Genomic DNA, 26,517 nt, shown 5'->3' with positions numbered 1-26,517 from the left:
TTAGTTTGTGCAACTGGAGGTCAGAACGATAAATTTTCAGTTCGTTTTTCTTCATGATGTAGCAAAAGATTTTATTAATGATCAGATGATTTCAAAATTTTCTTGTTTAACAGAGGATATATCTGTATAAATATATATATCTGATATGATTACGAAAAAATGACAAAAATACAAAGTATTACCAAGATGAAGGTGATGGTGTGGTGAAATATTTCATTCATCTGAAAATTTATAACAAATCCTTATATTAATAATAAAAAAAAAACAGAAAAAAGTCGAAATAATGAAATTTCTTGACAAAGAAGAGTCTTGTGAAACTCAAAAACAAAGTTTGAAAGGCAGAATGTTTGTTAATTGATGTGCGAAAAGATAGAAAATTAAAAATATGCGCTGAATAAGGTGCTGATGATGGGAGTTGACCGCGTTACATGATGTGAAATTAGTGTAATTCGAACCTTAAACTATTTAAACTTAGTAATAAGCATTTATTTTGTTTTAGTATTTTAGTTGAATTGAAAGTAATTGCGTCTGGATCTACTTTCTGCACCTGGCATAAGTGAAAACTGTTATTAGTTAATAACCGCTAATAACGTAACTCATTTGATCGGTTTTGGGTCGTCCTAATTCTTTGATACTCAAAATCTGCAAGAAAATGCTCGGTGCTTTGGATTTATTTAAGGAATAATTTCTCAAATTGTTTTCATGTTTCCTCTCATGAAAACAAATCATTCATTCAACAACGACAAATTCAACGACTTATTTGGTATGATTTGGTATGATAGCAGTGTATTGAAATTTTATTGCGAAAAGGTTCTTTGGGGTACAATTTTCAGTTGATTAGTGCATTTCGTTCACGGAAATTTATATTCCAACAGCTATTTTTTAGGTTGACCTTAGGCCACTTTTTAACCCGTTTTATTGGAAGATTTCAAATAGCATAATGTCCTCGAAATGCAGTTGAAGCCATAGTTTCAGAAGCGTTTCGTTCGTAACATTAACTCTGACAAAAAAGTCATATAGTATTACCTGAAAATCGTAATCGTGTACTTTGATGAGCTAACAATCCGATTGCCCCCCTGGATATCATTTACACTTTACAGTCTCACAAGCCAACGCCTCATAAGATTCTCCCTGCAAGCAAACAACTCTATGTTGCTTCCACCTGGCTTGGTCTCCCTTCCTCCTTCTTACTAACAAATGAAAATGTGATGCGTGGCTGATGGCCGTTGCAAAGGCCTGACCCTGAAATTCTTTCTCTCAGAGTCACCACGCCCCAAATCCAAATCCAAATCCACTATCGCTAGGCGGTATTTGAGAGATGACTGAGAATGCCTTGATGTTAGCGAAATTTACATTATTTGTTTGCGTTTGACATCGATTAATTGATGTCGCATACGCAGGGTTATTCTGACGAAAAAAGTACAAAAAAGTAGTAATGACCAAAGCTGAAGTCAGAGATCACCGTTACCAAACAATCCCACATCTCTAGAAGCACGGGTTACGAGTATGTATGGTTTTCGTATACCGCGCTCAGAGAAATGAACGAAACTTTGTCCAAATAGTGACGAGCCTTTTATCAGTGTATGAGTCGTCTTGACGCTATTTGGACTGGCAAAGGGCGTATCAGTGCTGCGTCCGCTCTTTGCTCAGACCTGAGTAAGGAAGTGTGCCATTATTGAAGATATGACTAATTCATTTCATTTCTGAGTGCGCAATTTCGTCGCTTCATATACTTACTGCGCAGGTGACCCTGAACGTTAAAGTTGTGACTTGGGTAACTTTAAAGCATTAAGCTTCTCCAGATTCCCTTCTGTTAGAGTCACACGTGCGATTCAGTCAATAACCAGAGCACCTACAAAAGCTCATAAATTTCAACGTTCCTATACTCTTCAGTGACGCAACCACCAATTAATAAAGGCTTTCAAGTGGATAATAACTTCAACATAACATAACAAAACATAACATAACATAGCATAGTGATCTCGGCGCTGAAGTGTAGGCCTGATGTACGTGGCCTGTCGCAGATTCTTTTCCTTTTCGTGCCATGTTCACAGAAGATCTAATATCGTGTCATTTGACCGGATATTTTCATGACTGACGATAGTTTCAAGTAGCTATTAGATTTCCACCGGGTTCGATATGGTGCTAGGCATTGCAAATCTGAACATACATTTTTCCATAGCTTTATCTAGTCTGTTCTTGAACGCGTTCATACTTGGAGCGCCAACGATGTCATCGGGGAGGCTGTTCCACATGTCGGTGATTCGAAGCGAGAAGAAATTTTGTCGCGTGAAGTTGCAGCGCAGTTTTTAGCGCATTTTCTCATTTATGGAAAAAATGCACTATTGTGCTCGCCATGTCCGTCTGTCTGTCTGTCCGTCCGTCCGTCTGTCCGTCCGTCCGCGACCTCAAGTTTTCGTCGACGAGAAAATGCGCTCTCTGTCACTCACTGCAGTGAGTACTGAGTTATATATTTTTTAGTTTATAGCCGTGGCCCCTGGTGTTGGTTCTTTTTCAAATGTCACAGACTTCTTGTTTCAATGACTTCATGTTTAAAAAAACACCGGTTAGACAGGATTTTCATTTAAAAATATGCAACGATCCCTAGAGCCTTAAATTCAAGGCACCTTATTGATGATGTTTAATATAGTTATAATATATAATATAATAATATAGCGGTTTCAGCGTTTATTAGGCCGGAGGCTTGTCGCCGATTCCTAACATTGCAGAACATCTACAGCTTGTTCTGGGCTTGAACTCGCAACTCCTACTTTAATATTGCTTTATTTAACCGCCCGGCTTCCTTGCAGATTCTGACCAGAAACTGGCGCAAGAGCTGGGAACAAACCCGCACCTCTCTGCTCTAATCCTGGCACTCTGAACTTTAATTAACCGCAGGGAACCCTGCCCAAGCAATCCTTATTTAAATCGTTTTCGGACACAAAGAAATGCACTGTTACGCTTAAAGATGCAGAGCAGAAATAGCAGTCGGGCTCGTAGAATTCCATAACGGCGACTTCTGCCATAGTGCTCGGGTAATCTGATGTAGAAAGAAGTTATGTTGTGTAACTTCTTTCTAATGATGTAACTCATGCACTGATGTGGTACTCTCAAGACAGCACATCAATTATTCAGATGCCTGAATAACATCGCGTTACTGCTACCTTTGAAGCTAACGTCACCAAATCACTCAAGTCGCCAGCTGGCAATACAAACGATCTATTATGGAAACAAAATTGAACGACGACTTTATACCGAGATCGAAGCAACTTCGTACTTATAACGTGGTAGTCTAAGCCTACAAATCATAGTTGTGAGTGTGACATGTGTTATACGATTTTAAGTAATGAACGGCGAAGTAATACAGTATGTGCTGAGTGGCAACTTATGTATAACTTGAAGGTATATCATATTGGCCGAACACTGAGCCATCGTTCTAAAGTTCTATAGCTCACTCGCCCTATTCTGCTATGCGCCTTTATGCTGAATAATAAAACGTTCATGTGTCTGGGAGATTTAAAGATTTTGCGCTCCACTTTAGGTGCATCAGTTTAAAGGTTTTGGAATCGCTGCGTATCTTTGAACGAAAACTCTGTCATGACAACGCTTCTAATTCTTATTTTTGAAAATCTCCTCCGTGTTAAATTTTCTCGTTCTACTGAATCACATTGAATTTGTGAAGTTTTGGACTGATGACGGAGGGCGTTTTTGACGCGTTTCCACTGAAATTATGGCGAAATTAACTCAGGCTTTCTTAGATTAGGAATTCTTAGTTAAAAATTTATTTATTCCTTGTCAAACTATTTTATTATTTTCAGCAATTCTTCGTTATTTTAGGTGATTTTTGTCGAGGAACATGTCTTCTGGTCAGATAATACCACTCATAAAATGAATAGGTCATGTTGTCCAATAGTGACACACTTTGCCACCCACAGCACGAGTAACCACCATTTTTGCCGGGCCAAACTGGGTCAGAAGAGTATTATTTTTAGACGAATTCTCACGAAAAAAATAATACTCCAAGAAAGAGTATTATTTTTAGACGAATTCTCACTCATATCTCTGAGTGATTTGTGGCTCAGAAAATCAACTTGAGGAAAATAAAAATGACATGATAATAAATAGGTTTTGCTCGTTCACTAAAAAATCTCACCAAATTACCATCACCATTTCAAAGTCGATGCAGGATAAATAATTTTTAGTCTTCCATATTCCAGTTAAATTATCGGGTAGCAATATTGTTCATTAATTAATTAATTAATTAAAGTAAAAGTGTAGACAATTTAAACTTATGGAAATTACGAATAGAAAGCCTTAATTATATGCTCACTGAAGTACGTATGTATGTAATTATTATTATTATTATTATTATTATTCATACTGACCCGGACAATTTAGATTAGTCGTCGTATTAAAATACGCCTCACTTACCATTTCTAACGCATTAAAAGCAGCCATGATACTTTTGCATGCTAAGAAAACAAAGTTTGTATAAATTTAGTCAGAAAATAAAAAATCAAAATTTGAACGAACTGGGAAGCAAAGCCAACGTTAATACTGATCATTTTTATTTTTATTGATTACCTAGCCATCTTCGTACCAGAATCGATTCACGATCATATAAGTAGCGGAAAATGTTATATACATTTAACTATACGATATAAATAGAACTGATTTCAATGTAAAAGTGAGATTTAGCGACACAACAATTTATTCAGTAATTTTATGGGATGATAAAATTCAAATTAAAAATATTGTAATTCAGATTCAGCGCCTACAAACGTATAAAAAGGCGACTGTAAACTCCTATTTCAGAGCACTACACTATAGGAAAGGTTAAGGCCATTTTTACAAAATTGTCATGATTGTTTAAAATGGTATTTTACTTGATTTAAATTCAATGTAAATAATTTCACATTTCCGGACTGAGGCCGTGCTCCAGGTTTCCAGGAATTGTGCTCAGTAGTTTAAAAATTTCCGCTAGCTACGGTCGTTGGGTAAAACTTCTGCGCCAATAAGTATGACGGTAAGTTATCCCTTTAAAGGGATTATTTTATTCTACTTTGTTTGGTACAGTTCGAAATAAAGTTTTGTAGTAGCCCAGCTTCTTCAATTCCCAGTACGATTCAGTAAAATTGGTATGTACTGGTAATCTGTTGAGCCCCATGCATACGTTAGCAAGTTGCTGGATGCGCGTCAAAAGTTCAAGATGGAATGTGAAGTTATGGTTTAATTGCATTAAATTTCCACAAGTTCGATTATTAATATCTAAGTTGGTATGACTAACAATCCAGTATTTCTGCTTTATGCAGTAAAATATTTGTTCCTTTGGTTCTACTGAGACTATTAAGTCCACGGAGAAAGTGTCCACGTATAAGGTTTCAATTGATTACCATATCACCATAGTTCAATTGCAGGTAGTAAAACTGTCGAATTTTGTCTCGTTATTGCGGTATATGGTATTCGTTGGGACACACAGTGGGTCCTAAACTTTAGTACTCGTACCTACCATCTGTGGTATTCGCTGGACGTTATGTGGGACGGAAACCATTTTCGTTTCATGAACGACTTTTAGTTAAATATTTTACGTTTCACAAAAATTTTAACTACATAACTCGAGATGTTTCTCGCGGCGAATTGAAACTCTTCCCGCCAGCCACTTGCTTTCTCTCGCTCCCAGTAACTCGCCGTTTATGTAAGTTTAACCATCCAATTGCACATTGCGCTAATTATCACCGCATTAGGTTAAGTACGAACTGTTCGTCTTGGCGGTTAATGTTTGCTATTAGAGGCTATTATATTATTAGTAGGCCATTGTAGATGACAGGAGCGAGGTCCCGCTATTAAAAAATAGGAATCGTTATACCAGATAATGATCTAATGCATTTTCCCTAATATTCAAATACGCTGTAAATCATCAATAACTATAAATTGAAAATTTGCATGAATTCATTTAGTTTTGATTTATTTTCTTGTCTGCAAATTATTATGTGTATGCTATTTTACAAATATTTTAGACTACAATATTCCAAAAATTTTAGAATGACTATTTTTCCGGTTTTCTCTTCTATTCGAGTTAGTCATGTTGGTAAACTCCGATGTAAAAAACTGAACGCGTTTTTATCTGAAATCATTAAAAAGCAATAAATTGTGCTTGAAAAATATTACTTTGCCAACAACAATTATAGATACTCAATTACAGTATTTCGTTCGGATATCTTGTTAAATTAGTTTATTATTGATTTGGTTGATGTGTGCAGGCTGCATCGGTGCCGTCAGCTTTCGTCACGTCATGCGTGGAGCGTGGGCTGGAGGACGGCTGGCGGAGTCACGTGGCCGTGAGAGGGCTGATGGCGGCTTACGGTGTCGTGCAGTCAGTCTACCTAAAGTCTGACGCGTGCTACAACTACGTCGTCGATGGTCTTTGTGAGCAGGCTAATAGAGAATGGAGATGAAAACCTTAAAGCTTTGTTATATTTCGACACGGCTTGGTTTCCGACTGTACTTATGTCTTATTTGGATATGAATTCTAGAATTTTGGAACGTCAGATGGAGCTGGACACCGACACGTTTTCTAGAATGATATTGAGATATGGTGAATTTTTGTGCCTTATTCATTTTGATGATCATTGGTATCTATAGACATTTTATGGTGGTTTGTATGAAATAACGCCAGCTTTCTTCAAGTCGAGAAAACAATCCAAGAAAGCGATGGCTAAAAATATCATTAAAGAGCTAGTTTATGAATTTCATCCTAAAAGAGACCAAATTTATATCAAGCGGAGTTTCAATCCACTCTTATCTGTGTGACATTTCTATTAGGATACAGAAAGCGCATCATAGAAGGATGCCACAAGTACGTTTCATCTCATCGTTTAGTCAGGTTCTGTGAAAATCAAAGATTTTTGAATAATTGAGTTTGAAAATGCTTTCCATCTGCTTAAAAATTTAAAGATGTCTGGTCAAAGCCCAGATATTTTGATGTTAGGAATGGGGGCAACACGTGGCGTCGATGTCCATTTTTTTTCAAATCCCTGTACTGCTAGCTCTCTGAGATTCAACTATTTCGCGCAGTTTTAATTTGCACATTGTCAAATCATTTATTTTGAATTTTTTATCTATCAGTCTTTAGATTTTTAACCTAAGGTTGATGACATAATTATAATTGATCATGACTCTTTGATTTCGGTTCTAATTCTTACTAATGATGATCATCTTAAAAATGTATGAAATCAAAAACCACCTCCCGCCTCAGTTGAAAAAATTAACGGAGCTCCGTAACTACTATTGTGAAATAGGATTAGCTCAAATATTGAGTCTTTGCAACGACTCTGCAGACATGATGTGCCCGACTCTGCCGCTGGTGGTGGCGGGAGTGACGCTGGGTTTCTACTGGAGTTTCGGCGAGAGCGACCAGCGGCACAAGTTCGAGACCCGCAGCGCACTCATGAGAGAGCATCGTAAAGACGAGGCTGAGAAACGCCACAAGAAACGCGTCAAGGCCATGAAGATTAGAGGGTATCCTGAAGCAGCTTTCAAGAAAGAGCATAGGAGGTATCTGGAGGAAACGCACGAAGGGATATTTGGCTATTAAATGCTATGTTGAATGGAATTTGTTAATATTTAAACGTTTAACTCTGAATGAAGTATATGTAAGTTTACCCGGTCCTCGTCATAACAAAGCATTACATGATGCCTCCGAAACTTGCATTCGTTTTTGAGGCATTGTCATTTTAATATCGCAGGTGAAAATTAAAGACAATTTTATCTAGCAAATGTATTATAAACCTTATGAGGATGCAGCCATGTGTTGGTTATATTCCTATCAATTCGGCTACATAGCTCGATTTGAAAGAATTTTTATCAATCTAATCAACTCTTCAAAAATAAAAATACTTGAATATGGGCTTCATTGGTCAATTGTTAGTAAAAACTGTTTTTAGGACCGGTTACATTTCCTGAGCAAGCACCTGACCAGTATATACTCAATTCTCGCGGGCCTCTGTCACTGGTGAATAGAAATGATACTCGAAAGTTTGACTTGCTGATACAGTATTTAAAGGCTTTAACTTGAAAGGTCAGCTTTCATGAAGCAGAACGCGAGATATAGTAGGGCCAATCAACGTAGATTTGCCGTGCTTTATTCCTGAAATGCCTTTACATCATATCCTGCTGAGAAAGGCGTAAAAAAAAGTCATCATTTATACCCAACAAATGATTATCTCGTCTTAAGGATGTTAGTTCGAGAACAAACTGAATATCATTATACAAAATACGAAGGTATCTAGCAAAATTGACTCATTTCAAAATTTAATCACATGAAAGGTTTTTCATTACATCCAGCAACTGATTTACGTTAGAGATATAATTTATACAAGCAACAAGGCGTTTATACATCCATCATTTTCCGGGTTATTTGTAACCTGGGCATATTTGCCCCAAACGACTTTTCCTGTTTGCGTGACAAGACCTAATTCACTAATATTAACTTCAATAATGGTTCCTTTAGTGATGACGCCAAGAGTTGTGTACATCACTGAGTTGGGGTTTTTCTTAACACCTATGATGGGTAGACAGAATGTGGCTTTCAGCTCGGGATGTGTGACATGTGCCTTGTTGAACCTGAGCCCCATTGGCCTAATAAAACGTTCGTACTTAGGGGGCTTTCTGGTGAAATTGTCTCCTACGAATGTAACTTTAGTTACTAAACGTTTCCAGCTCTTCTTCTGCCTCTTGCCCGACTTGAGTTCTCTGAAAACTTCAGCATCCGACTGGGCGCGAACTTTAGGGAGAGGTACCGTCCATTTTCCTGCCTTCTCTTTCCTTTTCTGCTTGACCATATTTGAGAGAACTTTTGCCCTACTTTGTCCCTCACGATCCAGCAAGTATGACGGTACAGCGCCTTCAGGGACTTCTTCAGGCTTCTTCTTTTTGGCAAGCTTCTCTTGGTGTGCCTTGATGGCTTTCTTCATCTGAATCTTTTCCTTCCTACGCTTCTCTGCAAACAACTTGGCCTTGATTCCCAGCAGCTTCTGAGCCATCTTGGCCTCCTTCTTAGGCTGCCGTGCAGCCTTTTTTCTTTGGACTTCATCGTGGTCAAAGCGCTTGCCATGACGCTTTTGAAAGAGTTCTATGTGTTCGTTCTGCGGCATAGTAGTTGCAGTCTACTCCTTGTGCCTCACCAGATCAACTGCAACGGAAGAATAGATCAATTAATCAACAGAAATTAAATCTATGAAAATTACAGTAAAGCTCTATATTAATTTCTTTCCTCTTTGATGTTAATAATCTACATTTCATTGATACTAACTAAAAGCAAATAATATGAACAGATTAACTAAAAAAAACTAATAATAATAATAATACAAGCAGATCAACTTGGAAGAAATTTGCAACAATGTAATGAAATAGATTTCAATTGGGGTCTCAGAACGTTTTACAATATAGTTTCAAGGTTGCCTTGGCACTATTAAAGCAAACCTCAAAGTGCGTGTTACTCTTTATAGCAAATCGATAGGATTATTTTCAATATTGCATATTAGGATAATCACCAGAGATAAGAGGCATCACTAAGGATTCTTTAGCTAGCATGTTTGCATAATTGCTTACTCTCTGGTTTTAGGCTGTATTTCAGCCTTAATAAATAGACCTATTTTCTCTGTACCACAAATAAAATATTTGGGTATAATCAAATAATTTATTTGTTTTATAAATGTAAATATAATTTATAAAATGATTTATAAATTATTTGATTGTATGGTACTGAGCATCTCCTAAATATGAGCATCCAATGTGACTGATATGCATAGTCATCCAAGCCACAGGGAAGTGATGATAGGGCTAGCCCCCGATCACTGCCGCGTCTACGTCGTGGAGGTACCCTGGCCTGCGCGTCGGCCGGATGCCCGGCATACTCGCGGGCCAGGCCAAACGGCAGAGGCCCCCCCGCCCGGATCGCCACCGGACGGAGGCTTCTTCTTCATTTTTTCGACCAAGGATTGGGGAACCTCGGCCTCCCCTTCCCTCTACCCCCACCTTTGGCCGCATATCTTTCATGAGGCACTCTATACCCTTCTCTCCTCTCACCTTTTCTTCCTACTCGTCCTTCTTCTCCTGACCCAGGGTATTCATCCCAACCCTGGCCCGTACTCCTGCTCAGTCTACTCCCGCCCAGTTACGCGGCGTGGATATTCGTTCATGTGCTCCATGTGCAATGCCTGGACCCACAAACGGTGCTCCGGCCTTCGCTCCTATCACCTCTACTCCGCAGACTGGATCTGCCTTACGTTCAGACGGTCTGACCCCATCCCAGCCAGACCCTATGGCAATCTCCACTTCTCTTAATGGCTCACCTCTCTGTATCATCAACGTATACATCCCACCGGCCTGCTCCTGCCCCCGGGATACTCCCCGGAGCTCGCAGACATTATCTCCATCCCGGGAGACTGCCTGATAGTGGGCGATTTTAACGCCACCATCCCTCTTGGTTCTCCCACACAGAAGATCAGAGAGGCGCAGCGCGAGGAACAGCAGTCGACGACCTCGTCGCTGGTTCCTCCCTCGCCTACCTCAATGAGGACTCCCATATCCGCCTCCCCTCCCATGGCCCGCCCTCCTCTCCGGACCTCGCCATCATCAGCGGTCACCTACTCAGCACCTCCTGGACTCCTCAAGTCGCCCTCAACTCGGACCACCTGCCCATCCTGATCCATCTCCCTTCCTCTGCTGATTCCCCGACCCCCCGGGCCGCGCGCTCCTATGTCAACTTTAAAAAAGCTGACTGGCCCGCCTACACGGCAGCCATCGACGCGGCGCTCGAGACGGTCCCTCCCCCCACCTCGTGTGGCGGAGAGTCGACCTTGAGAAGAGTCCTGACGGCTGCTGCCAGACAGCATATCCCTGCTGGATTCAGGAAGGACTTCTCCCCATCAGTCAACCCTAGCACCCGGTTGCTCATAGAGCAACGGGATGACATTAGAGCGAGCAACCAAACCGACCCCCGGCTCCCAGAACTCAACCTGGAAATCGGCATCTCCATACAGGCCCACGCCAGGAACACCTGGCAAACACACCTTGCCTCTTGCAGTAGGCGTACCAACCAATCCAAACATTGGAATCTCCTCCGCTCCCTAGCCGGAAAGCGGAACCGCCCTTCCCCAGGGTTGGCAATGATTAAATCAAAATGATTAAATCATGTGATTAAATCACTTGATTTTTTTATAAAAAAATCATGTTTTTTTTATTTTTTCGATTTTTTTTTTATTTTTTCATATATTTAAATATATTGAGTGGCAGTCTTTAATTTATATTGAGATATTGTTATTCATGGTTTAGTATAAATGTACTATGAGTGACAAATTGGTATATAAACTTGTTGCCTTTAGTGTGTATTAGGTTCCAATAAATTCAATGTTTTTGGTACAGAGGCATCAAGTGTGCAATACATTGTACCTAGCTAGCAGCTTAGCTAATTCTTATAAGGCTATAAGCGGTCTTCAACTATTTGACTACTTGTTATATATTGATTACAATATACAATTTAAATGTGTTAGCTAGCTTATACAGGGTGGGGCAGAACTGATTGAACAGTTTTGAGGCGAAATAAAAGAGAAATGGAGGTACACGAAGAAGAAAGTTTATTTTCCTCAAGATTAGCATAGCATACCATATATATATAAAATACTTATGTGTTGAAAACAATATCAGGAAGATGTGTCCGTTAGCTGCAACACACTGTTGGAGTCGTTCTCGGAAGTTTTCTACAGCAAATTCACAGCCTTAGCTGTGGTAGGGTGTGAGGGCGACTTCTTATCCCCTTTCTTTTAGATGTCCCCAAAGAAAGAAATCGCAAATGCTCAAATCAGGTGACCTCGCAGGCCACTGTAAATCACCCCTCAGAGTCTGGGAACATGTGTTTCAAAACATTGAGTGACATTCGGGCTGTGTGAGCTGTAGCCCCATCCTGCTGGAACCACACGTCTCCCAATGTTTCATTTTCAACAATGTTTTCCCTCATGGGCTGCAAGAAATTTTGCAACATTGCAGCATAGCGATCAGAATTCACTGTTACGGTTACTCCCTCCTCTGAGAATGACTCCAACAGTGTGTTGCAGCTAACGGCCCCCATCTTCCAGATATTGTTTTCAAAACATAAGTATTCTCAATGGTATGTTATGCTGACCTCTAGGAAAATAAACTTTCTTCTTTATGTACCTTCATTACTCTTTTATTTTACCTCAAAACTGCTCAATCGATTCTGCCCCACCCTGTATATTGAGAGGTTAAGATTGTATTGACCTTTTAGGCAATTAGAATGATTTTTCACCCTAATACGAGTATTCTAATTAAAATATTTAATTTCAATCTTTAAATATGTGAATTTAAAACTAGAAACAAAACAATTACAACTATAAGACTATATATAAAATATATATAGAGAGGGTAAAGTATAAAGTGTATAGAAGGTAGAGTCTGGTAGATTTATAGGACATAAAACTAGTAGATCTATTGATAGTGCTGTGCACTGTGCTATCAGCTACCTATCTGTTATGTGACTCTTCAATGTTTAGAAGATCTGCATTCCTGAAATTTTGTTGTATAGTGAAGCCAGTTAAATGGTCAATATTTAGCTCGTTACCTTGCTCCATACAAACTTTACAAAGCTAATGAATAGACTTATCAATAATTGTTTACCCAAAAATCCCTAAGTGGTAAACACCACCTTGGCCATTATTGAAGGCAATAAGTGCCCTTTTTAGCCATCCATTATGACCCATATACTGTTATTGTTAGTAGGCTAATTGCAACATAAAAAATAACACTTCAAAATGACAAAAAAGCTGAAAAAATCAAAAAAATCATGAAAAAAATAAAAAAAATCGTTGATTTTTGATTTTTTGATTTTTTAAATCAAAAAAATCACCAACCCTGCCCTTCCCCCAATCAGCCAAACCAATTTGGTTGGTTTTCCCTCTCCTCCCAACGCAAGATCTCCTCCGCCTTCTGCAAGCATTTCACTTCGGACGCTCCTCACTCTCAGAGCCCCTCCACCCGCCGTTTCATACGTCGAATCCGAGCCCAACATCCCCTCGACGGAGACTTCTCCCCTTTCACCCCCGACATGGTGAAGCTTGCCATCGCAGCCGCCAATAACTCTTCCGCTCGGGGTCCTGACGACCTCACCGTTCTTCATCTCAAGCACATCGGCCCGCGCGGCCTCCAGTATCTCACCCATATCTTCAACATCCCCGTCTCCACAGCTTCTATCCCATCCACTTGGAAAAATTCTATAATTATTCCAATTCTCAAACCGGGCAAACCCGGAAACCAGGGCTCCTCATACCGCCCTATCTCCCTCCTCTGCCCTGCAGCCAAGATTTTGAGTGCCAGGTGCTCCCATACATCTTGGGATCTCTCACCACTGTCCCCTCGCAACATGGTTTCAAGCCGGGACATTCCACTGTCACCGCCCTCCTCCCGCTCGCGCACCAGATCGCGACGGGTTTTAACTCCCGGCGCCCTCCAGCCCGCACAATCGCCGCTGCAGTCGACCTCTCGAAGGCCTTCGACAGCGTCGACCACCCTCTCCTTCTGAGCATGATCGCGGCCTCGGACCTACATCATAACCTGGTCCGTTGGCTGTGCTGCTACCTTAGAGGCAGGCTGGCATCCTGCCTCTACCTCAGAACACGGTAGCCTTTTAGAGCTGTTCACTTCGGAGTGCCCCATTGCTCGGTCATCTCGCCGGCCCTCTTTAACCACTTCATCTCCGACATCCCAGTTCCGACCCCCAACATTGCCTCATATGCGGACGACCTTACCATCTTCGTATCGTCCCCGAGTATCGTCCCCAATCTCAATCCCACCCTGCTGCCACTATCTGCAACGGCGTCATCCCCCTGGATAAAACCTCTAAAATCCTGGGCGTCACCTGGGATACGCACTTCACATTCTCTTCTCATGCAAGAGCCATCGCCACGAAAGCGACGGGTTCTCTTCGCATCCTAAAAGCCCTAGCTGGTACCAACTGGGGCTTCTCCAAGGAGGACATTATTGCCACCTACCGAGCCATCACGCGCCCAATCCTCAACTACGCTGCGCGCAACTGGTACCCTGTTGCCTCACGCACAGCAGTTGCCAGCCTGCAGATAATACTAAACACTGCATTGAGACTAGCCACCGGCTGCCTCAAAATGGCCCCGATCTCCCATCTTCACCAGGAGACCGGCGTCCTCCCATTAGCCGCAAATCTTGATCTGGATCTGGCTTGTGCCCAGTTCCTCGCCAGCGCCCTCCCATACCTCATTCCGCATCGTTTCTGCCACCCCAGGAGACCGCCCCATGAAAGCCTCCATCCAGTCGAGGTTCAGCCACCTGGTCACACCATTCTTGGATAATGGCATTATGCCTGCCGGTGCCTACGGAGAGGCCAAGTGGTCCCTCCGCAGGGAGATCGCCTCCCGCGTTGCAGCGACTGACGCCATAAACGCCGTCCTCGCTGCCCCGCCACCGCCGATTGCATCAGTGGAGGCCTCACTCCCTCGCCCCCTACCGCTCGGCGCTATCCCAGCTCCGCTCGGGATACTGCAGCTCCCTGGCGTCCTATTCCGCCAGGATCGGACGCTCCCCTCTCTCCGCTTGCCCGGAGTGCGTGGATCCTCTCCAGTCCGTTCAGCACCTCTTTGCCTGCCCTGCCTTCCCCACGTCTCTCAGCGTCTCCTCACTGTGGAACAACCCCGTGGAGGTAGCAGCTTTCCTGTCCACCTTCCCTGCCTTATCCCAGCTCCCCCCTCTTCCGGTGCCTGCTCCCCGCCCACCACCAGAGCCTCCCCCCGGCGAGCATGACGGTCGCAACGAACAACAACAACAACAACATGATAGGGCTATATCAGAGAATAGTGCTAGCTTTTGAATGGTGCAACAGTTGAATGATCAACCTGAAGATGACAAACCACTTCATGCTAATGTAGCCTTTCAGCAGCAATTAATATTATAAGTAGCCTGTGTGACATGAAACCAGAATATGTGATCTATTATTCAATTGTGGTGGTATTTTTACATTTACAGAAAGACTTGACTGAGCAACTCTACAAATCAAGATGCCTATGTATTCCAAAGGAAGAAGAAATCTTCCAATGTGTGAAGGATTCTGAAAACTATTTACACAATGTATTACAATGCCAATATAGCTCTTGCAGAAAGAGTGGAATTCAATGGGGCATATAAATTAACTGCTATAAACCAACAAATTTTATTGATATACCAGTTATTTTACCTATTCATGTGAAACATGAGGTTTAAGTATAGAGTACAATAATAGCCTTTTGTCCATCTACTGAAGAATTGGTTTTAAATGATTTTGAGTGGAACTGTAGAATAGGATTTGCTCTTTTGGGCACCAAATACTGGTACCACCACTGTGTTACTTGAATATTTGTCACCAAAACAACCTTAGACTCCAACATTTTTTGCCACTATAATTCTCAAGGTAAATGAATTAGCAAACATTTAGAAGGCATAAAATTAAACGCTGGTAACAATGTTATCAATAAATTTAAAAACTTCATCAAAAGAGGCTAGGAACCTGCAATTTTATATTTAAAGTCTAACAGAAAGGTGCAGAGAATATATTTTTACTCTCACAGGCAGGATTGGATTTTTGAGCTGCAAGGTAATCAATTTTGATTGCAGCCATGAAAAAATAGTCATCATTTTTCATGCCATGAATTGATTTTCTTTATTATGTTAATTTTCTAATTGCAAACTCATGTCCCTAGCTTTACATGTTATCACACATTTTTATTTAGATTCCAAATTACAGACTTGACATACAATATGTGCATATGGCTTGACAAATAAGTTCATGACTCAAAATGGCTTTCTATACCAAACTGGAAAATCAGACAGTAGCCATCCAAAAATGAGACACAATGCCCATGTTTGGGGATAATTTCACCTCTTCCCATGTCCCTTGCCACTTTCTTCAGGTAAAAATACAAATGATGCATTTAGCCAGCAATTTAAAGGAGTTACCCACAAGAGATGGTTTTCGGCAGCTTTTTCGAGAAAATTATGCCTTGAACATATCTACCTGCTAAACCAGGTTAGAATTTTATAGACATAGTAGGTTCATATTTTGAAATCAATCAAGCCTTGTAAAGTAATTGGTTCCAAAATATAAAGTAAATATAGGAGAAAAATATAGTTCCAGATTTTTAAATCCAATATATGTGCATGCACTTGTTCATATATTCCCCCGGCTGAGTTTTACCTGGGAAATTGGACAGTTTGAAAAATGGATTCATGACAAAAAAAAAAAAGAATTTGTTTCTCAAATGTATATGAATTCATGGATCTCTAAATCCAGTTGAAGCTCATACGTATTGTGGATTTAAGGAGTCATGAATTTATGTATATATATTAGAAACAAGAGTCTATTTTTGAGCCAAAAATCCATTTTTTAGGCTGTGGAAAGATATTTTTGAGCCATGTCTCACTTGTCAAACTACAAACTGATGCACTATTAAAATCTCTACCGTCAAATGGGGCAATAAGGGACAGGCAGGGTAAATCGGGACAGTCCATCACCATGGCGTAAAAAGTGTTATATATAGCAACAAAACAAATTGAAATATTGCAAAACTAAAAATAGTGGTGTAAACTTCAACATTTTTTCTATCTATGTAGCATAAAGGAAGTTAAGAAATCTACATTTACTAGCACTAAAAAATCCCTGAAAAATATGTTGAAAAGTTATATTTTGAAAAAGCACTTCTGCCAAGGTCTGTAGTAAAAAAATATTTGTTGTATTGAAAAATTTTGATAAAAAAGTTGTAGACAGGTGTCAGATTTGAAATTTCATCGATGGAATTTTTATTATTTCATAAAAAAATAATTTATTATTTTGAAAAATAATGTTGACTTCTACAAATCTTATAATCGACATTCAACACACTTCTACCAGTTCAATCCATCTGAAATTTTTCACACTTGCACAAGTCGGAGACAATGCATGAATCAAATGACAGAATAAATCATTTTTTAAATTTGATTCATAAACATATTAATAAAAAATAATTTTTTAACACATTCCCCGCGTATTGGGCCATTTGTGTACCAACAGTGATATTCCACTGCTGCATATTGGGGCACCAGTGTACCAAATGAAATATTTTACACAGTTTTGATAAAACACATATAACTCAAAATTTGGCACATAAACTTTCTCTTTTATAATATTTGTTAACTCAAAAAGTGGAGCATTAAGTAAAACAAATCAATAAATCAAAATTTTATTCGTAAATCTCCTTGAACAAACGATAAGTAACCGTAATAATTCTAACTAACAATTCCCTTCTTTTCCCTTCTATTCTCTTTTATTCCCTTCTGTTCCCTTCTATTCCCATCTATTCCCTTCTATTATCTTCTATTCCATTCTATTTCCTTCTATTCCGTTCTATTCCCTTCTGTTCCCTTCTATTCCCATCTATTCCCTTCTATTATCTTCTATTCCCTTCTATTTCCTTCTATTCCGTTCTATTCTCTTCTATTCTATTATGGTACATATATGGCTCAATAAATACTTGGTACACCGGTGGTACAATCCGCAAGAACAACATGTGGTTATTATTTGCTTGCATAATGTACCACATGTGTCCCAACATTTTCATTGCAGCTATGCAAAGCTATGATGCCACAGAGCAGCACACACCTCCTCTTGTGACGGCCAATGGCGCCTAACTGAAGCAGCAACCACTGAAAGCTTTCCGCAATAAGGGAATACTGGGGAAATCTGGATGCGCGTGGAATGTGTTAATATTTAAAATAAAATGAGAAATTCAATGTACATGTGCAATATTGGAAGAACTATATTCTTTAGAAGTGTTGTCTCTAAAAATCAATTCTTAAACACACATTATTTTTTAAAAGAACTTGGTCCTTGATGGTCGAGTTATATCCTCATCTCATTTAGGTTAAGTGAAGTGTCAATAATCTTCTGCTGTTGAAGTGGCTTTTTCTATTTTATCATTTGAACCATGCCAGAGGTATATATAATGTTAAATTTGTGATAAATTTCAATGATACTACTTGGCTTTTATTTAAATATATTTTTTTAATTTCACTGAGTATTTCAGTTTAAAACTTGTATACATGATGGTGAAGTTGATAAGCTTGCTATTTCAATACAGCTTGCCATTTTATCTGATCAACCCGTCATTAACAAATTAAAAGCAATTATTTCGGTTTAAAACTTGTATAAATGATGGTGAAGTTGATCAGCTTGCCATTTTACCTGATCAACCTGTCATTAACAAATTAAAAGCAAAAAGTGTTAAATTTAAGAAGACATATGTGTAACTGAGGTAAAAATTATTATTAGCTCAAGTTTTTCTGTGCATACCATTGTCTTGTCTGTATGAGGAAGAATGTTGCTTTTATTAATGTATAAATGATCTTGACAATTAGAGTTATTTTGCAGTTACAGAAATAACTACACAATTTGTTTACACTCCAAGACTCCTTTGCATTGATATGCTGGAGACACGATGACTGTGGTGAGCGTTAATATTGAAATCTACATTTTGCAGCTGGCAGCCGCAGTGTGATATCGGCTGTTAGGCTCACCGTGGGCCAAGCTGTAAAGTAGGGCATTTCAGCTCGAGATATCGGCGTCTTTTCAAGCTCTCCATCAGCCACCTTGACCTTAAATCGGCATCCATGGCCAATCGTAAACTATGGCTTGGGGCTACCTGTCCAATTGATCAGAAATTTGGCACACTTGCAGAAAGTTGGAGACAATGCATGAATCAATTGACAGCCTTGGGCAGCCATGACCGATCCCGATCATAAACTATAGATTGCTTGATCAGCCCCGTCGTCACTGCACGCATCTTCAGCTTGTTTGATTGCTTGTATCTGTCACCCAATCACAATGTGCATGTGTGTGGCGCGCCCAGTGCTACTGCTGAAAAAACTTGTCAATCAATTGTGTTCTAACGCGATCTATTGTGTTCTAACGTGATCCATTGTGTTCTAACGTGATCCATTGTGTCCTAACGTGATCCATTGTGTTCTAACGTGATCTATTGCGTTCTAGCGTGATCTATTGTGTTCTAACGTGATCTATTGCGTTCTACCGCGATCTATAGCTTTCTAACGCAATCTATTGTGTTCTAATGTGATCTATTGTGTTCTAATGTGACCTATTGTTTTCTAATGTGATCTATTGTGTTCTAACGTGATTTATTGCGTTCTACCGCGATTTATAGCGTTCTAATGCGATCTATTGTGTTCTAACGCGATCTATTGCGTTCTAACGTGATCTATAGCGTTCTAACGTGATCTATAGCGTTCTAACGCAATCTATTGTGTTCTAACGCAATCTATCGTGTTCTAACGTTATCTATTGTGTTCTAACGCGATCTATTGCGTTCTAACGCCATGTAACGCAATATATTGCGTTCTTACTTGATCTATTTATTGCATTCTAACACAACCCATTGCATTTTAATTCGATCAATTACATTATAACATGATCTGTTGTATTTTAGCGCGATTTATTGCATTTTAACGCGATCTATTGCGTTCTAGCAATAGATCGCGTCTATAGATAGATAGATAGATCTATTGCATTCTAGCGCGATCTATTTGCGTTCTAGCGCGATCTATTCGCATTCTAATGCAATCTATTCGCATTCTAATGCAATCTATTGCGTTCTAACGCAATCTATCGCGTTCTAACGCAATCTATCGCGTTCTAACGCAATCTATTGCGTTCTAACGCAATCTATTACCTAATGCAATGTAATGAAATCTAATGTACCCTAATTCAATTTAATGTATTCTAGTGCATTCTAATGCAATCTTATGTGACCTAATGCAATGTAATGAAATCTAATGTACCCTAATTCAATTTAATGTGTTCTAGTGCATTCTAATGCATTGCAATGAAATCTAGAGCAATCAAATAAAATCTCAATGCATTCTTACACATTCTAATTCAGTCTATTTAACTTTACTGAATAGGGTTGGCTTGAATTGGGCTGGAATGATTTGACTAGGGTTGAATTGAGTTGGGTGTGGTTGAATTGATATGAAATATGAATCAAGTTGGAACAAGTTAAATTGGTTTTGGCTGAATATGGTTTAATTAGGTGGAGTTCAATTGAATTTTGGTTGAATTGAGTTAGGTGGGCTTGAATTTGGTTGGATTGAATTAGGTTGATTTGAATTGGGTCGGTTGAGTTGGATTTGATTGAATTGGATTGGGTTGAATTGGTTTTGGTTAGATTGGGTTGGGTTAAATATGGTTAGGATGAAGTGGTTGGGTTGAATTGGGAAGGATTGGGTTGATTTGAATTGGGATCAATTGGGTTGGGTTGAATTGGTTTTGGTTGAATTGGGTTGGGTTTGGTTAGATTGGGTTGGATTAAATTTGGTTAGGATGAATTGGGTGGGGTTGCATTGGGAAGGGTTGGGTTGATTTGAATTGGGATCAATTGGTTTAGGTTGAATTGGGTTGGGTTTGGTTAGATTGGGTTGGGTTAAATTTGGTTAGGATGAATTGGGCTGGGTTGGGTTGATTCGAATTGGGATCAATTGGGTTAGGTTGAATTGATTTTGGTTGAATTGGGTTGGGTTTGGTTAGATTGGGTTGGGTTAAATTTGGTTAGGATGAATTGGGTTGATTGCATTGGGAAGGATTGGGTTGATTTGAATTGGGATCAATTGGTTTGGGTTGAATTGGCTTAGGTTGTAATGGCTTGGGTTGTAATGACTTGGGTTGAATTGGTTAGGATTGGGTTGAATTGGCTTGGGTTGTAATGGCTTGGGTTGAATTGGTTAGGATTGCATTGGGTTGGGTTTGGCTGAATTGGATTCAGGGTTGGCGATTTTTTTGATTAAAAAAAATCAAAAATCAATTATTTTTCTGATTTTTTCATGATTTTTTTTATTTATTTGATTTTTTTTTTATTTTTTCACCTTTTTTGTCTTTTTGAGGTGTTATTTTTTATGTTGCAATTAGCCTACTAACAATAACAGTATATGGATCATAATGGATGGCTAAAAAGGGCACTTATTGCCTCCAATAATGGCCAACAGGCCAAGGTGGTGTTTACCACTTAGGGATTTTCGGGTAAACAATTATTGATATCCCTATTCATTGGCTTTGTAAAGTTTGTATGGAGCAAGGTACCGTAATGAGCTAAATATTGACCATTTAACTGGCTTCAATATACAAAAAACACTTCAGGAATGCAGATCTCCTAAACAAGTAAGAGTCACATAACAGATAGGTAGCTGATTGCACAGTGCACAGCACTATTGATAGATCTACTAGTTTTATGTCCTATAAATCTACCAGACTCTACCTTCTATACATACCGACTAGTAATGACTGAGTGACTGACTGCACTGTTCCCATTTAATTCAGACCAATAAACCAATACTAAACATAAACTGAACGATAACCAAACAAACCTCATACGACTTGAAACGAGACTTAAGTTATGAGAAAAGCTAACACTGTTTGAAATAAACATGTGCACAATTCATATATTTTATATCCATTCACTGCATTTAATTATTTTATATATAGTCTTATAATTGTAATTGTTTTGTTTCTAGTTTTAAATTTACATATTTAAAGATTAAAATTAAATATTTTAATTAGAATACCGTACTCATATTAGGGTGGAAAATCTTTCTAATTGCCTAAAAGGTCAATACAATCTCAACCTCTCAATATACAGGGTGGAGCAGAACCGACTGAGCAGTTTAGAGGTAAAATAAAAGAGTAATTGAGGTACATAAAGAAGAAAGTTTATTTTCCTAGAGGTTAGCATAACATACCATTTAGAATACTTATGTTTTGAAAACAATATCTGGAAGATGGGGGGCTGTTAGCTGCAACACACTGTTGGAGTCATTCTCAGAGGAGGGAGTAACCATGACAGTGAATTGCGATTGTAATGTTGCAAAATTTCTTGCAGCCCATGATGGAAAACATTGTTGAAAATGAAGCATTGAGAGACGTGTGGTTCCAGCAAGATGGGGCTACAGCTCACACAGCTCGAATGTCACTCAATGTTTTGAAACACATGTTTCCCGTAGGTCTGGTGTCTCTGAGGGGGTGATTTACAGTGGCCTGCAAGGTCACCTGATTTGAGCATTTGCGATTTCTTTCTTTGGGGACATCTGAAAGAAAGGGTTCAGAAGTTGCCCTCGCACCCTACCACAGCTAAGGGAACAGATTATTGCAGCAGAGGTTATGACCATACCTTGCCATATGTGTGAACGTGCTGTAGGAAACTTCCGAGAACAACTCCAACAGTGTGATGCAGCTAACAAACCCCATCTTCCTGATATTGTTTTCAAAACATAAGTATTTTAAATGTTATGTTATGCTAATCATGAGGAAAATAAACTTTCTTCTTTATGTACCTCCATTACTCTTTTATTTTGCCTCAAAACTGTTTAATCAGTTCTGCCCCACCCTGTATAAGCTAGCTAACACATTTAAATTGTATATTGTAATTTGTAATCAATATATAACAAATAGTGAAATAGTTAAGACTACTTATAGCCTTATAAGAATTAGCTAAGCTGCTAGCTACGTACAATGTATTGCACTCTTGATGCCTCTGTACCAAAAACATTCCATTTATTGGAACCTAATACACACTAGAGGCAACAAGTTTATATACCAATTTGTCATTCATAGTACATTTATACTAAACCATGAATAACAATACCTCAATATAAATTAAAGACTGCCACTCAATATTTTTAAATGTATGAAAAAATCAAAAAAATAAAAAAATCATGATTTTTTTATAAAAAAATCAAGTGATTTAATCATATGATTTAATCATTTTGATTTAATCATTGCCAACCCTGATTGGATTGGGTTGCATTGGGTTGGGTTTGATTGCATTGGGTTGGGTTCAGTTAGATTAGGTTGTTTGAATTTGGTTGGGATGAATTGGGCAAGGGTGAATTGGGTTGGCTTGGTTCAGGTGACCAGACTAATGATGTAGTCTGTTTATTTAAAATGATTTATCACAAGCTGCTTTGTTATCCATTGTCAGTGCCAAGAGCCTCTCAACGCAAGCACTCAAATACATGTTCATATATACACTCTCACAGCCATCAGAACTGCGCACTACATCCGAGTACATTGCATAGTTCCGGTGGCTATGAGCGTGTATAATTAGGTACAGCAATCCCTTGATTAGCACGGTTTTGAATACCGCGGTTTTGATTAACGCGGAAAAAAAATTTGCGACCTACCCTTTAAGAAGTTATTAACAAAAAACGCTCAAAACCGTCCCGAGTAGCCCCGGTTGATGGTATTTTTATGTTTACACACTCAAGTCTTATGATGTAAATTTAAAGAGTGAACTAATTTTGGGACAAAATTCTAGAATGTAAAAATGATTGAGTACAATACAGCAATCCCTTGATTAGCATGGTTTTGAATACCGCGGTTTTGATTAACGCGGAAAAAAATTTGCAACCTACCCTTAATCTACGCGGTGCCAGTTTCGATTAGCGCGACTTTTTTTCACAACGCATCATTTTCCCGCCTCTAGCCAGAGGTGTTACGTTCGTAACAAAAGTGTTACTTTTTGCTTATTAGATTTAATTTTGTTACTTATGTTACGACTTTTGGAAAAATTCTCCAAATGTTGTTACTTTATGAATTTCAGCCAATAATTCTTTAAATAAGGTCCCGTTCCGTAGGCACTTGTGCTGACTAAAGAGTCGGTTTAACCGCGCCTTGTCTCGTTCATAACTCGAATGATCGAGTTCGGCAACGTTCGCCGGTAAGTGCGCCATGCCGGTGCTCTAGCCCTTTAAGCCCTGGTGTGACAAATTCGTCACACAGAAAATAAAAGCTTCAACCGAGAGTAATTATATGTTTGGAGTCTAGCCGCGAGTGTGACGGTAGCGTCACATGTTGTGAACTCGTTCGAACGACGTTCGATGGAGTAGGCGCATCGCTACTGCCAGTTTAACACAAAGACTGCGTGTGATTGGAAAAGTAATTCAGATTGTTTTTTCACTTTCGAAACATAATTCAGTGCGTAAAGGGCTAGCCTTCAACTGGTCAAGATCGCTGCCATATCTACTGCTCACTTTTATCAAACTACATAATTTTCCTTTCCTTTGCTATTTTTGAGGATTCATTATAATTATTCCCATATATTCTTAAGTTTGATTAGCGCGGTTTTGCTTAACACGGTAAAACTCGGGGATTTATTAACCGCGTTAATCAAGGGATTGCAGTACTCAAATGTAGGACTCACAGCCAGGAACTGTGCGTTACAGTGCGTAGTTCATGTGGCTGTTGGGGCATATGCTTGGGTGCTCAAGTGTAGCTCTCACAGATATCGGAACTGCACGCTACAGCGTGTAGTTCATGTGGCAATGAGCGCATATGTTTGGGTGCTCAAATATAGCTCTCACAGCCAACAGAACTGTGCGCTACAGCACGTAGTTCAGGTGGCTGTGAGCGTGAATGCTTGGGTGTTCAAATGTAGCTCTCACAGTCATTGGAACTGCGCGCTACAGCGTGTATTTCAGGTGTAAGTGAGCGTGTATGCTTGGGTGCTCAAATGTAGCTCTCACAGCCATCAGAACCACACGCTACGACACAACGTAGTTACGATCATAGCATGTAGATCAATATGGCGCTTCAGCTATATCGATCGTAAATGACGATTTATGGAGAAGCATAATTGGTGACCGGCTTCCAGTGGCATCCACCTTGGCGTCTTTGGCGCATGGAATCAGCATCCTCAACCTATGTTGTGCCATGCTTTACAGTCTGGACCGTGGGAGGTTGTCTGCTCCTCTATTTTAAGTTTTACATTCCCAAAACCCCAAATTACCAAGGTAATTTAAAATGAAAATCTAATTGCACCTTGTTCTTGCCATTTCCGGAACCATGAGATTTCTGCCAGATGAATTACCTACTATCTAGTCATGGTGCAATTCAAAGGTCATTATAAATGACCAACGTCATATGGAGTCTATGAACGCAGTACCCAAGAAGGAGGAACGGCCGGCCTACACACCCTCACTCAGTGGTAAACATTCGTCAACTGGTCTAACTTCCGGCTGCACCATGCACCATCGCTCGTCCAGTGGACTCCATACCTAATCACTCGAACAATGTAAAATGATGTTCCGTGAGTCTTTGAAAATCAATTAAATTGATTAAAAATTATTATTATGTAAAAACGGACACTGTTCTTTATAGAAAAATTCATCATCTATCGTATTTGACCCTTCGTTTGACGTAACTCCTTTTCTAAGTTTAAATATTGGAGGGTGAACTTATAAATACTTTGACAGACTCCTCTTTTGCTGATCGCATACGCAACGTTTGAAGGAAATTCACGAAGAACTTTTGTCAAGTGTATGGAGAATAGTGTATGAGCTCCGGGATGGTGCGTAGATGAGTCAGGGACTTTGAAAATGGCCGAACTGACGTCCTCGACGACGGCGGAACTGACGGCCGTGCTGGGCGGCCATCGGTTTCCGACGTAACAATTGCCAAGTTTGAAGCGGTAATGCTTGAAGATAGAATGATTACAGTTTAAGAGCTGTGTGAAAAATTTTTGAGGTTGGAAAAAAACAATTGACGAGATTTTGCCTGAAAATTTAGTTGATTCAAAGGTCTATGCAAGATGGGTACAAAAAAGCTCACAGCAGACCACCAGCAGCAGCGGGCGTCCATGCACGGCGTCAGTTTGGCCATTTTTAAAGTCCCTGACTCGTCTACGCACTATCCCGGAGCTCATACACTCTTCTCCATACACTTGACGAAGTTTTTCGTGAATTTCTTTCATTTATTTTTTCTCAGCTGCCAAGAAACGTGTAACAGACCGCAACTCGCAGCTGGCGGGAGACGCAAGAGAAAGCACAATCACTGACGCCCTCTGGGGCAAGATCAAGCGTCGCAGGGAGGCTGGCTGGTAAGGGATTAGAGTCGAGAATCAAACAGCCTGCCTCATGACCTAGCCGCGCATAGAAATGATTCTAGCGCCAGCGGCAGCCTGTGGAACTTATTACCAGTATGGAATTCTGTATAGGTAATATATTATCATGTTAATATAATAAAATGTATCGAAAACTTACCACCTTACAGCTTACACCTTCCACCAAAGTGACAATTGATACTCATTACACTGAGCTCGTCAGATCAGAAACTGCGGACACCCGGACAGCCGCACTTCCTTTATCTCGCTTGCGTGTGGTTCAAAAACCGATAAAAAGTCGGCGACTTCCCAAATGCAAACACTAGTCGTGTATGCGTATCGAGAAATTTTTTGTAAAGAATATGTTCCAAAATAAAATAAAAATTACGTCATCTTTTGCAGAAAGTTCTCACGATTTCATCGATACCCACAAAGTTCTCGAATCCACACGAAATGATGGGATAAACTGCTAAACTTTCACGGCGTATGGCAACATTGTGTTGACTGTTGACATTAGACAAGACGGTGT

At 39.6% G+C, this 26,517-nt stretch overlaps 2 protein-coding genes across 2 annotated transcripts in view; one reads left to right on the top strand and one right to left on the bottom strand.

Moving 5' to 3' along the window:
• The first annotated feature begins 4,930 nt into the window (after nt 1-4,930).
• LOC108674555 lies at nt 4,931-8,319 on the top strand. Its single transcript, XM_018162517.2, has 3 exons — nt 4,931-5,026; nt 6,261-6,426; nt 7,338-8,319. Exons 1-3 carry the CDS (start codon nt 5,021-5,023, stop codon nt 7,592-7,594), a joined length of 429 nt encoding a protein of 142 aa, XP_018018006.1. The 5' UTR covers nt 4,931-5,020; the 3' UTR covers nt 7,595-8,319.
• Nucleotides 7,763-26,517, bottom strand: part of LOC108674554 (ribosome biogenesis protein NSA2 homolog) — a 20,125-nt gene continuing 1,370 nt past the window's right edge. The window contains exon 2 of the mRNA XM_018162516.2: nt 7,763-9,190. Within this exon, the coding sequence (XP_018018005.1) occupies nt 8,370-9,152 (783 nt within the window). The 5' untranslated portion in view covers nt 9,153-9,190 and the 3' untranslated portion in view covers nt 7,763-8,369. The remainder of the gene's footprint in view (nt 9,191-26,517) is intronic.

This window comes from Hyalella azteca, unplaced genomic scaffold, assembly GCF_000764305.2.
Source record: "Hyalella azteca isolate HAZT.00-mixed unplaced genomic scaffold, Hazt_2.0.2 contig11104, whole genome shotgun sequence".
Lineage (NCBI taxonomy): Eukaryota > Metazoa > Arthropoda > Malacostraca > Amphipoda > Hyalellidae > Hyalella > Hyalella azteca.
The sequence above is the reverse complement of the archived record's forward strand: the minus strand, read 5'-3'. Positions and strand labels throughout refer to the sequence as shown.